Source organism: Protopterus annectens, chromosome 4.part1, assembly GCF_019279795.1.
Source record: "Protopterus annectens isolate FY-2018-M chromosome 4.part1, PAN1.0, whole genome shotgun sequence".
NCBI lineage: Eukaryota > Metazoa > Chordata > Ceratodontiformes > Protopteridae > Protopterus > Protopterus annectens.
Window position 1 is genome coordinate 566,299,361 of NC_056734.1, and position 13,789 is coordinate 566,313,149.

The following is a 13,789-nucleotide window of genomic DNA, read 5'->3' on the forward strand; positions in this document are numbered from 1 at the left end:
TGGAGTACATTTGATATATTAAATATTATATAAATTACTGGATGCCATCTCTTTTACTAAAGCTGGAGCTTGAACTGCTTTTTGCTGAATAGATGCATAATTCTTCTCAGTCAGTGTTTAAAACTCTTCACCTTTTCTACCTGATTTTCTTTCAGGCTCTCTATGTTTCTTCTTTGTTGCCATCTAGGCAGTGTGCTCACTACCCAGTAACCAAATTTTACTAAAGTTAGCAAAATTACTAGCTATTGTTTCTCAGTTTCTTTTTCTTCACACTGGAAGAGATGAAATTAAGGTAACCATTTAAAATGTTGGGACCTGCTAGAAGCCTGTCCAGAAATACGGAGACTGAATGGCTGAAAGATCGGACTTTCATATACCAAGTCCAAGATGCCATTTCTCAGGATATTCCCTTTTCTCAGAGTTGGTATATATAAGTTTGGGGGTGGGTGCAGAGGGGGCTTGCCCCCTCAAAAAGAAGTTTAAAGGAGACTATCGAGTTTCAAAATTTGCTCTTCTCCTATGTTTTTGGACTTTTTTTTAGCTTGTTGGTGCGTAGCATTTTTGAGTGCCAACATTTCAATAGGGAGCCAAAATGAACCTGTTGATCAGTGTGTAGCCATCTTAGAAGTCCAAACGTGTACATTTTGATAAGATTTCATAAGGCAGCATTTATTTTAAAATAGATTATATATTTTGTATCTTCAGTTGTAGAAAAATATCCAGAGTGTTTTAAACATTTCCAGTTCATTGAAACTGTATAATTTAAAACTGCGACTTAACACTTCTCAGGACTGTCACGTTTAGCTGCTGCTTAAGAATATATTTATATTTCCACTTATTTAGCACAAAAAGATGTCTAAATTGTTAACTTTGTAAAGCATTTTCAGTTTGTCACACGGAAAATAAAATACTGTACTGTGAGTTTCTGTAGTGTTCATTTCTCTAATCCAGATGTCTTGAGGCAGCATTGTATTAGCATTTTAAGATGTAGTCTAAATTTGAGGTCTCTGCAACACTTATTTTTGCTCATTCTCACTGGATTTTTGTGAAAAATAATCAATTTTGCACAATTTTACAAAAGCTATGTACAGTTAGAATTGGCAAATTTTGTCCAGCAGTATCTTGAGCCTGTGAGTTATAACTGGTGCTTGAAATATTCTTCAACAGTGGTATTTTTTAATTATTTTTAGAAGCAGTGATTCTTTTTTAAATAAAGTACATTTCATCTATTATAGTGTATGCTGTCCTTAATTTTTAGGAGAAGCACTTTTTTCACAAAGTAAATGAGAAACTTTCAAAACCCAATATCTTCATTTTGAACAATCGCTGGGATGCTTCTGCTTCAGAACCAGAGTACATGGATGAAGTAAGTTGTTTCTTTGTTAGCCATTTCATTTTCAGTGGTGCAGTAGATTACTTTAAAGGGAAATACTCTGGCTTTTCACATCTTGCAGTTTGTAGTTTGTGTGCAAAGGTATAGATTATCTTACAATGGCTTTATTTGTTCAGGGCTTCATTGTATTTCTTCACTGCTTAAAATTTGGAAAAGTTATATTGGTGGCGTTAAAGTGAGATTACTGTATGTTAAAACTGCTTAACCATTACTGCATGCTAGATCCAAAGATCTAAGTGTATGTCAGATGTTTACATTATGCTTTCTTTTCCAGCACTTGGCATGTTCTTGTGAGAGTATACATAGCACTGGTAGAACATTGGATATGGCAGACTTGCAGTCGTGGCTCAGTTTTATGGCTCTGCATGATATTTGGACACTACCTTCCTGTAGTAAAGTCTTGCATCATGTAGCGTAAGTGATGAAGGCAGTGAAGGTTATGAGAAGGTTAAGACCATACAATTCAAAACACTTTAACCTGACTCTTAACATTTGACAAGGAAAGTTTATGAGGCGCAAAAAAGGCCAAAAACAGAAATGTCTAGATAAGTGGATACAGGGTTAAAGCAAACACTGCTGAGTTGGTGAAGGTTTTAGTAACTGAAGGAAAGTAACTGGTCAGAGTATAGTATGCAAAGGTTTGCATGCCTGGCTGCTAGGCAAGGTGCATCCAGCTTTCGTGAAATGACAAAATGCTATCCATCCTTGATTAGAAGACCATATTCATGGTGTCAGGAGGTGGGAAGAAAATATTTGGTTTAGAGGATCTTATGGGAGGTATCTATCTGAGAGTCCAGCTCTGAAGTTACCAGTTGCAAAGGGAACAAAGAACTTATGAAAAAGAAATGCTGCTCTTACAAGCATGTTCAGCTTTTAAAGTTTCTCTGTCCTTTGTGGATATTTCTAAGGCAGAAGCACAATTGGTGACACTTGGAAAGGCAATTGTGAGGTACATAAAACAGTATTTACAAACCATCAGAACAGAGAGGAATGCTGCACCTCTAAATGCAGCAGCAGCACAGCACTGCAAGGACGTTGGGATTTCCATTTCCTTAGAAAATGTCCAGGTCATCTTTATGGCAGGAAGTTTAGCCATAGTTAAGGAATTAATATGTTTATCAATGTAGATGTTTTATTTGCCAAAGCTATATGGTCTGTATACTTACAAGGGTACAACAACCCGACAGCTTCTGAAACTTTAGTGCACCTTACATGTGTCCTAACTTCTGAAGGTCTTGAGGAGGGCCATATACATTCAGTGGTTCAGGTGCCAAACCTTCAGAACTTTCTTGTTATCGAAGTGTGTTCTGTCTGCAGGTTTAAAGTGATCAGTAGTCAGCTAGATTTTCACCAAGACTAGGGTTGTGTACCCTGCTGGGAAGACCTTCCAGTTTATTAATTTTCTGAAAAAAGTTTGCTTTTTTAGAGAAGAGTCTATATCTAAGCTAGTAAATGTGTGTTTCAGTAGTTGTCACTGAAATTTTTTTTTCAGAAAGTTAGTTTTTTGTTAAGTTTACCCGATATGGGAAAACGTTTTGTAAAAAAAATTAAAGATAGGGGCTTGGACTAGTAGTTTGGGGGTTGTCACTGAACTTGTTACTTCTTACTTCAAAACTGTAAATTTCCTGTCAGGAGGTTCGCCAACTCTTCTTCCCACTTATCAGACACTTGTCTTGCTAGAACATGTAGCAGACTTTTGGCTGTTTGGCTGTTCTCTCCACTGTTCACAAGAAGAAGGTTTCATGGAAGTCATTGCTAACCAGGCATCCATCCTGGAGTACCTGATTTTTGGGAAGGAGCCTCATCCTTCAGTTGGTCTTTTCCTAGGGGGTCTTCTAGAAAAAGAAAACAGAAAGTTAGGTAGATTTCTTTTGTTTCACAGACGATGGACAGGGACATGGACTGTGTTTAACAGAGGGCTTATTTCAAGCCATTCATTCTTTCTCTGCTTCCTCGCTGACTTTTAATAGAAAACAGTTTTCCTCTCTGTCTGAAACTGATTCCCAGTCAGGAATTTGAATGGAATTGTATTTTTCCAGTACTTACACCACAGGAAGGGGAATCTGATTCTGAAGAAAGATGTTTTAATTTAGCCTCCACCACCACCAAAGAGCTATTTTTTCAGAAACCATAACCAGAATAAAATAGATGTTTCAGTAAGAGCAGTGTGAAGTTCCAGTATCCCAGCAAGAATATGATTTTATTACAGTTATTTGTGTACTTCCACATTTAGAATGTGTTTCTTGACAGCCTGCAGCATGCCTGACAGTCATTCCTCTCCCCCTAGAAAGTCTGATGGATTGTGTAGCAGTCTACGGACCTGCGAGATCTTATTTCTGAATCCCAAATCAAATTCTGCAGTTAATTATTTGACAAAGCCATCTATTGCTAAGCACCTTGTGAGTGCTAACCCTCTGTCTTCTGACAGGAAAGCTTTTGACAGATTTGTGAAGAAAGTGTATTCCTTTACTTTAACCTTCAGAATTCTGAATTGTCAGGCTTGTATGTCTAAATGTCTTCTTGCTTCTTTTCCTTCCCATATGTCAAATATCTGCTTGCTTCTTTTAAAAATCTGACTCAAGTTACTGTCCTGGCCAGCTACAGGTCACCCTCTATCAGCCACGAAGCACACAGTTCTTACCTACACCTACTAGAGGCACTCACTATCCAGCCAAATACCCTCTTCATTGGAGATTTTAACTACCCCTATATAGACTGGGAAACTTGCACTGCCTATTATTCACAGGCACAATATTTCCTTGAATTTGTCAAACACCCTGGACCAGATAGCGCATATTCCACTCAGAGGTTCAAACATATTGGATCTAGTGCTCGCCAAAATGGGAGAGAGTTGCACCCCACCAACCTGATTCCCCCATGTTACATCCTTATTGGTGAGGTCAAACCACAGAGCTTTCTTCCTCAAAATAAAAAATCAACATAGAAAACCAAACCAAAGCCGTAACAGTTAGGAACTATTCTAAAGCAAACTGCATCCTGTTAAGTGACTGTTTGTCAAACCTCACTTCTGCCCCAAACCCTGAGAACACTAGTACTTATGTAGAATTACTTACAGAAATCCTATACAAACATGTAAATGGCTGCACCCTACTGGTGGATTCCGTACCTTAACTGGGTTATAACAAAAGAAAAAAAAGTCATGGCCAAATTCAGAAAGAGCAACTCTCATAGAGACAAGAGCTCTCTTATTCAACTAAACAAGAAACTAAGAAGTCGAATAACGTCCAACATGGCCATTTGCTAGGTCAGGATAGCCTTCTTCAGCTACATCAGGAACCTTAAAGTTAACATTCAGCAGTGAGTAGAACTGGTAGTAAATGGCAAAACCTTCACTGACCAGCAGTCTTTGCCACCACAGTAATTTGCCTCAGCTGCAGGTGAGAGACTGTTGAGGCCAAAGCTGGTTCTTCTGACCCACACGTCTTTATTGTTGGATTCCTCTGGTGTAGCCCATATAGCCACAATGGACTGGGGATTAGCCACAACCACTGTGTCTTTTGGGGTCCTCTTAAGGGGCCAGCATGAACCAGTCTTGTCAGTCATGGGAGAAGGGGGGGCAGGTAATGTGCCCCTGCTTACCAGAATGTGGTGCTAATCCTTTGTGAAGTTGTTGCTAGCAATACTGGGTCTGTTTTTTTTCACAAGTTCCTGTTAAAAACGGATAGAAAAATAAACATTTATCTTCTCCTGTATCAGTTACTTTGGACAGGAGTAATTTATTGGGCTTGACTCAGGGTATTGTGGAGACTCTTGACCCTTTTTATAAGGCAGTTTCTGGTAAAAAAAGGGGGGGATTCCCCTTTGCCTTAAGGGGTTCAAGAAATGTAATGTGTAGGAGATTTCAAAAGGACAGATACATTTTACATTTTTTTCTCCTCATGTTTCAGATTAAGATACTGTATTCTCCTCAGAATCTGATTCTTCCATTGAGAATTCTATTTCTTTGAGACTGTTTCCAAGATGAATAAGTGTTTCCATTGGGAGAATGTTGAGGTCTCTCACTCCCTAAGAAAATATTATGATTTGTTACAACTGGAATTTCCAGAACCTTGTTCTATCTCCCCAGTTCTGTGGCCTTGGAGGATGTTTTTGTCACAGCCTGCAGTTTCCCCTGACAGTCAGCCTGTTGTCCCTAAAAAAGGCAGACTAATTGCATAAGTTAATCCATCTTTCAAATTTTTATACACCAGCTAGTCCTGTCCCAGCAGCCATAGCTTTAGTAAACCCAGATGCTGCTAAATGTTTTGTTAATTCTAATCCCATGTCATCTGATAAGGATGGCAAAGCTTTTGATAAGTTCGGGGAAAAGTATAGGTTTCTGCAGATTTGATTTTTAGACTTCTAAATTGTCAGGCTCATATGCTGACGTTTGTCCTAATTGTGAAAGTATGACGGATATTTTGGCATCAGTTTTTTCTTCTGAGGAAAACCTTTCATTGTGTAGTTTAGTTTCGTCTATTTCTCAAGTCACTACTCATTGTTTAAAACGTACTACTACTCCCAGGGCTGCTGCCACAAAACTGTTTTAACGAGGTTTGCCTGGCTGCATTCTCAGACCCTCCCAGAAGATGTCAAAAGTGACATTTTGAGTTGTCCCTTGGCGAGAGATTTAGATGTTCATCATAGTCATTACTGCTGCAGTAGCTTTAGCTGCATGGATTATATATCCTGCGATGGATATCACAGCTGGCTAGCTTCCAAAGCTTTAGGGCACCTTTCATGTGCCCAGACTGTCAGGCAACTCCAGCTCAGCTGACTAAAAGACAAGTTTAGTCTCAAAGCCCTTCAGAACTTTACTGCCACCAAAGAGTATGCTCCTCTGAGGCTTTTGAGGATAGACAGTCTGCTTGTGCTTTCCTTTACTGGAAAGCTAAGTTCCTTTTGGGGGAAAACATCCATTTTTCATAATTTTGTTGATGTTCTATTACTTTCCTCTTCAGGAAAGTTATTTTAAAACTCAGAGTGTTGTGTTTAACAGTGTCTCGAGACTGTAACATACTTGTAAAAAGAGCACTTGTTTTTTTTTCTGTCTGTTTTAAAAGTATTGTAAAATAACTGAAAACATTTTCTGTGAAGAACTATTTAGTTTTCTTTTATGGGGCTGGCATAGTGTTTTAAAGTTGTTTCTACTGGGTTTTTTTTCTGTCAAAAGTAACTTTTGTAGACTGGTAGTTTTTACAGACAATTGCTGCTCCTCTTTCCCAGGAAAGCAGCACCATTTTCAGCCTGACCATGGAACAGACTACTAGTCCCATGATCGGTCGTCCTTCTAGTCACAAAAAGAAAAACATTAAACAAACAGCCTTTGCCACCACAGCAGGCTACCAGTTTGCCGCAGGTGTGTGACTCTGCTGTGTATATTTGTTCTACCTCAAACCACTCATTTTTTATCCCAGATCCTTCTGATGTAGCACCTACAGTATGGGCCAGGGGTTAGCCACATCCTCTGTGGCTGTTGGGGTCCCCTCAATGGGCAAACGAGTGCTACTCTTGTTGGTCCTGGGAGAGGTGACAGGGAAAGTTTCCCTGCTGTGTCAGAATGCTGTGCCTGTCTCTGAGGAAGAAGCTGCTGCCATTACTAACACAGATGGCCCCATTTCTTCCATCAAAAAAAAAAAAAAAAACAGAAAGTCAAGCACATAACTAATCCTCCTCAAATTTCTTTGGATAGGAGCAGTTTACTGGGTCTGGTTCAGGTTTTAATTCAGGCTATTGATTCTTCTTGTAAAGTAGTTTCTGGTAAAATATAGAAATATTCCTTTTTTTCTGAAGAGATTCATAATTCTGAATCTGAATAGGTAGGTGCAGGGAAGGATACAGGGTCTTTTGCTCAGATTTCTGATTCAGACGCCGAGGAAAGCTTAGATGTGAAGTTGTTCTATCTCGGCGTTCATTTTTACAGATGGGTTCGGAGCCAATCCTGTGCTCTGAGTCGGCCTACTACAAAGCTCGAGTTCTTCAGACAGCTCGAGGCCAAGTCCCTATCCCATGATACACCTAGACTTACCTCAGATTAGATAGATCGGAGGTTCCTCGCATAGCTCAGGCCAGTACAATTTTCTTTTCTAAATGTATCTTAATAATATTGTTATTTCTCTACTTTTAGAATTAGCCTTTAGCTTTTATAGCTTTATAGAGTATATTCCGTTTCCCCTTGGTGTGCTTTTTCATCATTAGATATAGCTCTCTTTGGCCTTCGTTTTTTCCATAGGCCGGTTATATTTAGAGTCGTTTAAATAGTAGTTTGTGTGCTTTTGAACAGTGACAGTTTTGTCACAGTATTTTGATGTATATGTTTAGCTGTTTAGAGTGGTTTAAATAAATAAAAACCTAAAAACACCCAGAAAGTGGAACAACTGTAAAACCAAAAATATCCAGGCTGTAATGCAGAAAAATGGGTTGTCTATCTGTAGTACAAATTTATTAAGCGCTTTCGGCTATGCACAGCGTAGCCTTCATCAGAATACATTACAAACAGCATACTGCTTCATTAAATAGAACTCATTGACCATTCACAAAGATAAAACAATTAATTAAAGAATCATCCCCCCTATATTGCCCATTAACTCTTAAAAACATATAGTAGATTCGTATTCCATACAGAAACAACAGTCAATTCATCACTAGAAAACATGCCCTATAGAAAAACCTTTCAAAATTCATCACTAACTATAAAAATAATATTTATTTCTTCTTTCCTGCAAAACTGGGATCATGGAAATACTTTCATTTAACCCTGGGGGAAACATTGTTGCTGCTCTTATTTGCCATTGTGTTACTTTTTTCTTTAAAGTATTTTTCCAGTTTCCCCCTCTTGGATTTAATTTGACCTGCTCCAAAATTCCAAATGAAAATTTTGTAAAAGATGCACATATTAAAGAATGTTTATATAGTGCACTAGTTGTTTTTTTATTTTTGATGTCATTAACATGCTCATACATCGTACTTTTAAGTGATCGTTCTGTTTTTCTTAAATAGAATGCTGTGCATGAGTTGCACAGAGATATGTATGCAACACCTTTGGTCAAACAATTCCCATTTACAAACACTTTTTTACTTTTTAGCCTATTGTGTAGAACTACAGATTGTTCTTTGTGTATATAGCAACATTGTCTACACATTCCACATGGTCTGGTGCTCCTGCTGTTCACCTTTCTGGATTCTATCTTGCATTCAAGAAGGCTCTTAATGTTGTGCCCTGTCTTATTAACAAATCTAGGACCCTCTCCCAACTTCTTATATATTTCTTGGTTAGTTTTGAAAATTGTCCAGTTCTTGTTAATAATACCCTAACATCCTTATTTGTGGAATTATATTCAAGTACACAGGCCCTTTTGTATTTATCATTTTCCTTAATCTTTTCCACATTGTTATTTTGTAATCCTACCCCTAATAAGGAAAATAGTCAATGCCCCACTTGTATTGTACTTCTGAAATCATTGTGGAATGTGTAGACAATGTTGCTAGATACACAATGAACAATCTGTAGTTCTACGAGGTACCTAAATCGCCAGTCCTTCAGTCAGTTCCTCCATCCATCCATTCATCTCTGTCCTCGATCAGCCTTTCCAATTTGGATGTGGATCGTGTGGTGCAGAAGTTGCTACAGGCACCGGCGTTTGCAAAATTATTATAAGCTCCGAACCAAGCGGTTTCAGACCCAAAGACTGTATTGCCATCAACTTAATTTCCTCCTCAGAGCCATACTGGTTCTTCGGAGCCGGAGGAGTCGGACCTGACGATTGTTGAACTGACACCTGTTTCAGTGTCATCGGTTCCGTTTACTTGGACGTCCTCAGCGCCGTTCGAGGAGTCTAGGAGCTGACACTCTCCGGTCGGGTCCATGGAGGATAGTCAGACTGACATGTCGGTTCCGACTTTGCCTTTCGGGGCTTCAGCTCGGATGAGCTCGGCTCCTACCTCTGGTTCAGAGCCCACTGTCCCAGTGCTGAGGGGATCGATGATTTCCTCGGATTCAGAGGTCCCTTCTCATCGGAGCAGAGGTGCCTTTGAGGCCACGAGGAGAGTTATGTCTCCCAAAACATCTACAACTTCAGGTCCAACTACCTCCTTCCCAAAAGTGCCTGTGTCCACTTCTGCCTCACAGATCCTGTCGAAGAGTAGAGACCCTGAGCCTCAGGAAGCCCCATTGGGTGGCCCCTGCTCTTCCGAGACCTCACCAGAAGTTTCCACTGATGAGGTTCCCAGGAAGAGAATTTGTAAGAGGAAGCATCTAGACTCCCCATTGCCAACCACATGAACACAAAGTGCAGAAGCTACTTTGCCCTGATTCCCCCCCCCCTCGGGAGAAGCCCCAAGGGACACACTCATACACGATTGAACTGTGGGTCTCCTCTATGCATTCCCACCAATTCTCTTGATACTCAAAGTATTGCAAAAAGCAAAAGCCCTGGGAAGGACCGTCATTCTAATAGCCCCTCTTTGGCCTCGTTAAATTTGGTTCCCCTTCCTTTAACTTTATCAGTTGGAAGACCCTTGGATTCTGGACCCAGTTCCAGATCTTTTTATACATTTGTCGGGAGCCCTTCATCCCTCTCTTCAGTCCCTGAAATTGACAGCTTGGCTGCTCCAGTTTCCAAAATAGCCAGGATGTTATGTAGTCCAATCTCGCCTACATTCTTACACGTGGGTTCGGAGCTGAACCTCGGCTCCGACTTGGCCATACTCTAGCTCGAAGTCATTCAATTGGCTGGACTAAGAGGTATCCCATACCGCACTGCTCCCTTTCCCCAGATCTCGTTTGCCACTCGCAAAGCTCAGACGTGGTCTCGCTCTTGGCTGTGGCTAAGTATTACTTTTGTGTCTTAATTGACTAATTTTTTGCTCCAAAAGCTATTTTCATAGCTGTATCTGCATGTGTGTTGTGATTGTTAAGCGTTTTTTGCGCTCCTTTTGTTTCTTTATCTACCTTACTGGTATCCCGTCAACTATCTCCCTACGGGCTGGGCCCGTTTCAGTTAGAGGACCTAGTCCTCCCTTGGTTGTCTGTTTCCCTTCTGTGTTTGTCTTGTGCTTAGGTACCTATCTCTTCCGGGCTAGGAGCGTTTAAGTTAGAGGACCTAGTCCTTCTTAGTGTTGTTTGTCCTTCAGGACTGTTTGAATTAGAGGTCCTGGTGTGTTGTCTGTAGTTTTAGTTATTGTTACCGCGCTTTTTGCTGGTTAGTCTGTGGTGTCGTATTTAGTATGCTGCCTACTATGTCTAAAGATACTAAAGAACATAAGCCTTCGGGCTTCAAGAAGTGTAGTAAATGTGGGTACAAGATGTCTATTACTGATGGGCACTCGGTATGTGTTTATTGTTTGGGGGCTATACACCTTCAGGAATCTTGTGCTTTTTGTCATGTGTTCAGCCCTCGTGTTCTTCAAGAACGGAAGAACAAGCTGATACTGAAGGGTCTACTGAAACCCTCCTTTGAGGAAGATTTAGAGAGGTCTTCTAGTGCTAAGTCCTCTCCCGCCAAAGAATCTAAAGCAAAGAAACGTTCTCCAGCTCCGTCTGCACCATCAGAGCCTCCGGAGAAAGTTACCAAATCTACTGTGGCATCCTCGGCTCCATTGTCTTCGGTGCCGAAGGAAGTTTCTGAAGCTACAGGTCCTACATCAGCTCCCAGTTTTTCGGAGCCAGTGATGGAGATGCTGGCACGGAGCTGGTCTCCAGTTTTTAGACCAGTCTCTCCTCCTCGCAGGTCTCCTTCTGAGAGGAGGTCTAGATCTCCCACCTTGTCCTCTAGGTCCTCCAGGACACTCTCTGATGTAGATGTGGATAGAGTGGTGCAGAGACTGCTCCAATCACCGGTTTTGGCTAAATTGCTTTCGGCTCCAGCCCAGTCGGCTCCGGAGCCAGTCACCCATCCATCATTGATAGATCCTCCTCTGAGCAAATCCCAGCCTTTGGAGCCAGAGCGGTCGGCGCCGTATGATGCTTCTAGGTCATCTCCGATGGCCCATCCTGGCTTCTCGGCTCCGATCTCAGCTCCGACCCTGTCGGCTCCGTCCACGGGGTCCAGGACTCATGGTTCCATGATCGGACCTGAAGGGGAGGCCTCGGGACGTTCTTCTTTCCCAGCCTCCCACTGGGTGCTTTGGCTCGAGCCAGACTCTTGCTTTGTCTTCAGACCTTGTCCCCTCTGCTCCGAGAGATTCCAGGATTAGTCAATCTTCGGAGCCGGGGGGACCAGCCTTCGAGGTCATGCAGAGCGTGCTAGCCAGATCCTCAGCTGCATCATACAGTTCTGACACTCTTCCCCCTCCAGCCCCGGTAACAGTCTCTGATCGCCCTCTATCTTTGGACAGCAGAGACCCAAGGCCTCAGGAGACGCCCATGAGTGGTCCCCCATTTTCTGAGGGCTCACCAGAGTTTGTGCCTCAGGAGCCCCCCAGAAAAAGAAAGTGCAAGAGGAAGCACTTAGACTCCCAGGAAGAGTCTCTCATGTCAGACACTGACCTCGAGGAATCAGAGGGGTCCCCCAAGTTGTCATCTGAGGATATCCCCTTTTCTGATATCCTAGAGATTTTGAAACAGAGAGGCAACTGGCCCTCAAAACCCCCCTCTGAAGAGGAGTCAGTGTTCCTGAAGGCATTTAGGGCTCAGCCTTCCGCCTCCTGGGTCTCTCCACTCGACGAACTCCTGGGTCTGGTTTGTCGTAGGGTGTGGGAAACCTCTGACACTGTGGAACCAGTCCCCAGGACACCCAACAAATTTCTGTCCGCCCCTGCTGACAAAGACTTTCTTACGAAAGGCGTCCCAGTAGATGCCATGGTGGTGGCAGCTGCCACCAAGAAGGAACTGGCTGAGACTTTATTTACCGTCCATCCCCCTAACAAGGAGTCCAGGACCATGGACCAGTATGGGAAGCATATGTTTTCTTCAGCGGCCTTTACTCTGTGCTCGCTGAATTACTTATCACATTTTACAAGGCTCCAAAGAGATCTCCTGAAAAAGCTTGGAGATACTCTGCAAAGTAACATATCTGACGCTGTGGCTCAGAAGGTCAGTGTTCAGATGTCTACCTTAAATTCTATAGCTAACTCCTCTATGAGGCTGATCTCCTATGCAGCCGAAAGAGCAGCGAGTTCTGGAGTCTCTCTCAGGAGACACTCCTGGATGCGCCTTTGTAATTTCGCGGAGGCCTTTAAGTCTACATTCACCAACGCCCCTTTTTATGGTTCCTCTTGTTCAGAACCAAGGTGAAAGACAGTCTCACTAGGTGCGAGCAAGAGGGTAAAACTCTGTCTGCCGTGGGAGTCCATTTTTCCATGCCTTCTAGACCTTATCCCAAGAGCCAGAAGGGTGGGAAAATGTGGTGCAGCGAGTTCTGGAGTCTCTCTCAGGAGACACTCCTGGATGCGCCTTTGTAATTTCGCGGAGGCCTTTAAGTCTACATTCACCAACGCCCCTTTTTATGGTTCCTCTTGTTCAGAACCAAGGTGAAAGACAGTCTCACTAGGTGCGAGCAAGAGGGTAAAACTCTGTCTGCCGTGGGAGTCCATTTTTCCATGCCTTCTAGACCTTATCCCAAGAGCCAGAAGGGTGGGAAAATGTGGTTCAAGAAATCGCAGAGATTTTTCCCTGACTCACAAAGTGAATCCCCCTCCAGGGGCAGGGGAGGGGTGGCAACTCAGGTAGACGTTGCCCTAGAGGCAGATGAGGCCCGCGTAACCAGGGAGACTGTGATTCCTTTCATGGTCCTTCCTACCAGCGCTCCTGAAAGGAGGCCCGACTGCGCTTCTTCGGAGCCAGTCAGTGGTTGCATCTCACTATACCCAGAAGCCTGGCAGCACATCACTCAGGACCAGTGGGTATTAAAAATTATTTCCGGAGGATATCACATTCCATTCTCTTCTCCCCCCCCCCCTCCGATCAAAAGAATCCCAGATGTTCCACCCAATCAAAAGTATTCCGCAGCTTCAGAAATTCAAAAGCTGCTAGAAAAAGGAGCCATCCAACATGTCCCCTCAGACCAGCTCGGATTAGGGACTTACTCCAGATTCTTTTTGGTGCCAAAAAGAACAGGGGACCTGAGACCCATCTTGGATCTCAACCGCTTAAACCTCCACATGAAGAAGTCCAAGTTCCGAATGGTCACATTGCAATCTAGTCTCCCATTGTTGGGAAAAGAAGTGTGGATGTGCTCCATCGACCTTAAGGATGCTTACTACCGTATAAAAATGGATAGGACATGCAGAAGTCACCTACGCTTCCGGCTGGGAGCCAGTCATTTTCAGTTTCGAGCTCTGCCCTTTGGTCTCACCACAGCCCCCAGGGTGTTCACCAAGTGTATGGCAGTGGTGACAGCTCACTTGAGACGTCAGGGATTCCATGTGTTTCCGTACCTGGACGACTGGCTCCTCTCT

At 42.6% G+C, this 13,789-nt stretch overlaps 1 protein-coding gene across 5 annotated transcripts in view; it reads left to right on the plus strand.

The window, feature by feature from the left end:
* The window catches only part of MFN1 (mitofusin 1), a 1,379,005-nt gene that overhangs the window by 504,251 nt on the left and 860,965 nt on the right, over positions 1 to 13,789 (plus strand). For all 5 annotated transcript variants that reach the window (XM_044070376.1, XM_044070375.1, XM_044070373.1 and 2 more), the window contains exon 8: positions 1,259 to 1,366. In XM_044070376.1, coding sequence (XP_043926311.1) covers positions 1,259 to 1,366 — 108 coding nt within the window. The remainder of the gene's footprint in view (positions 1 to 1,258; positions 1,367 to 13,789) is intronic.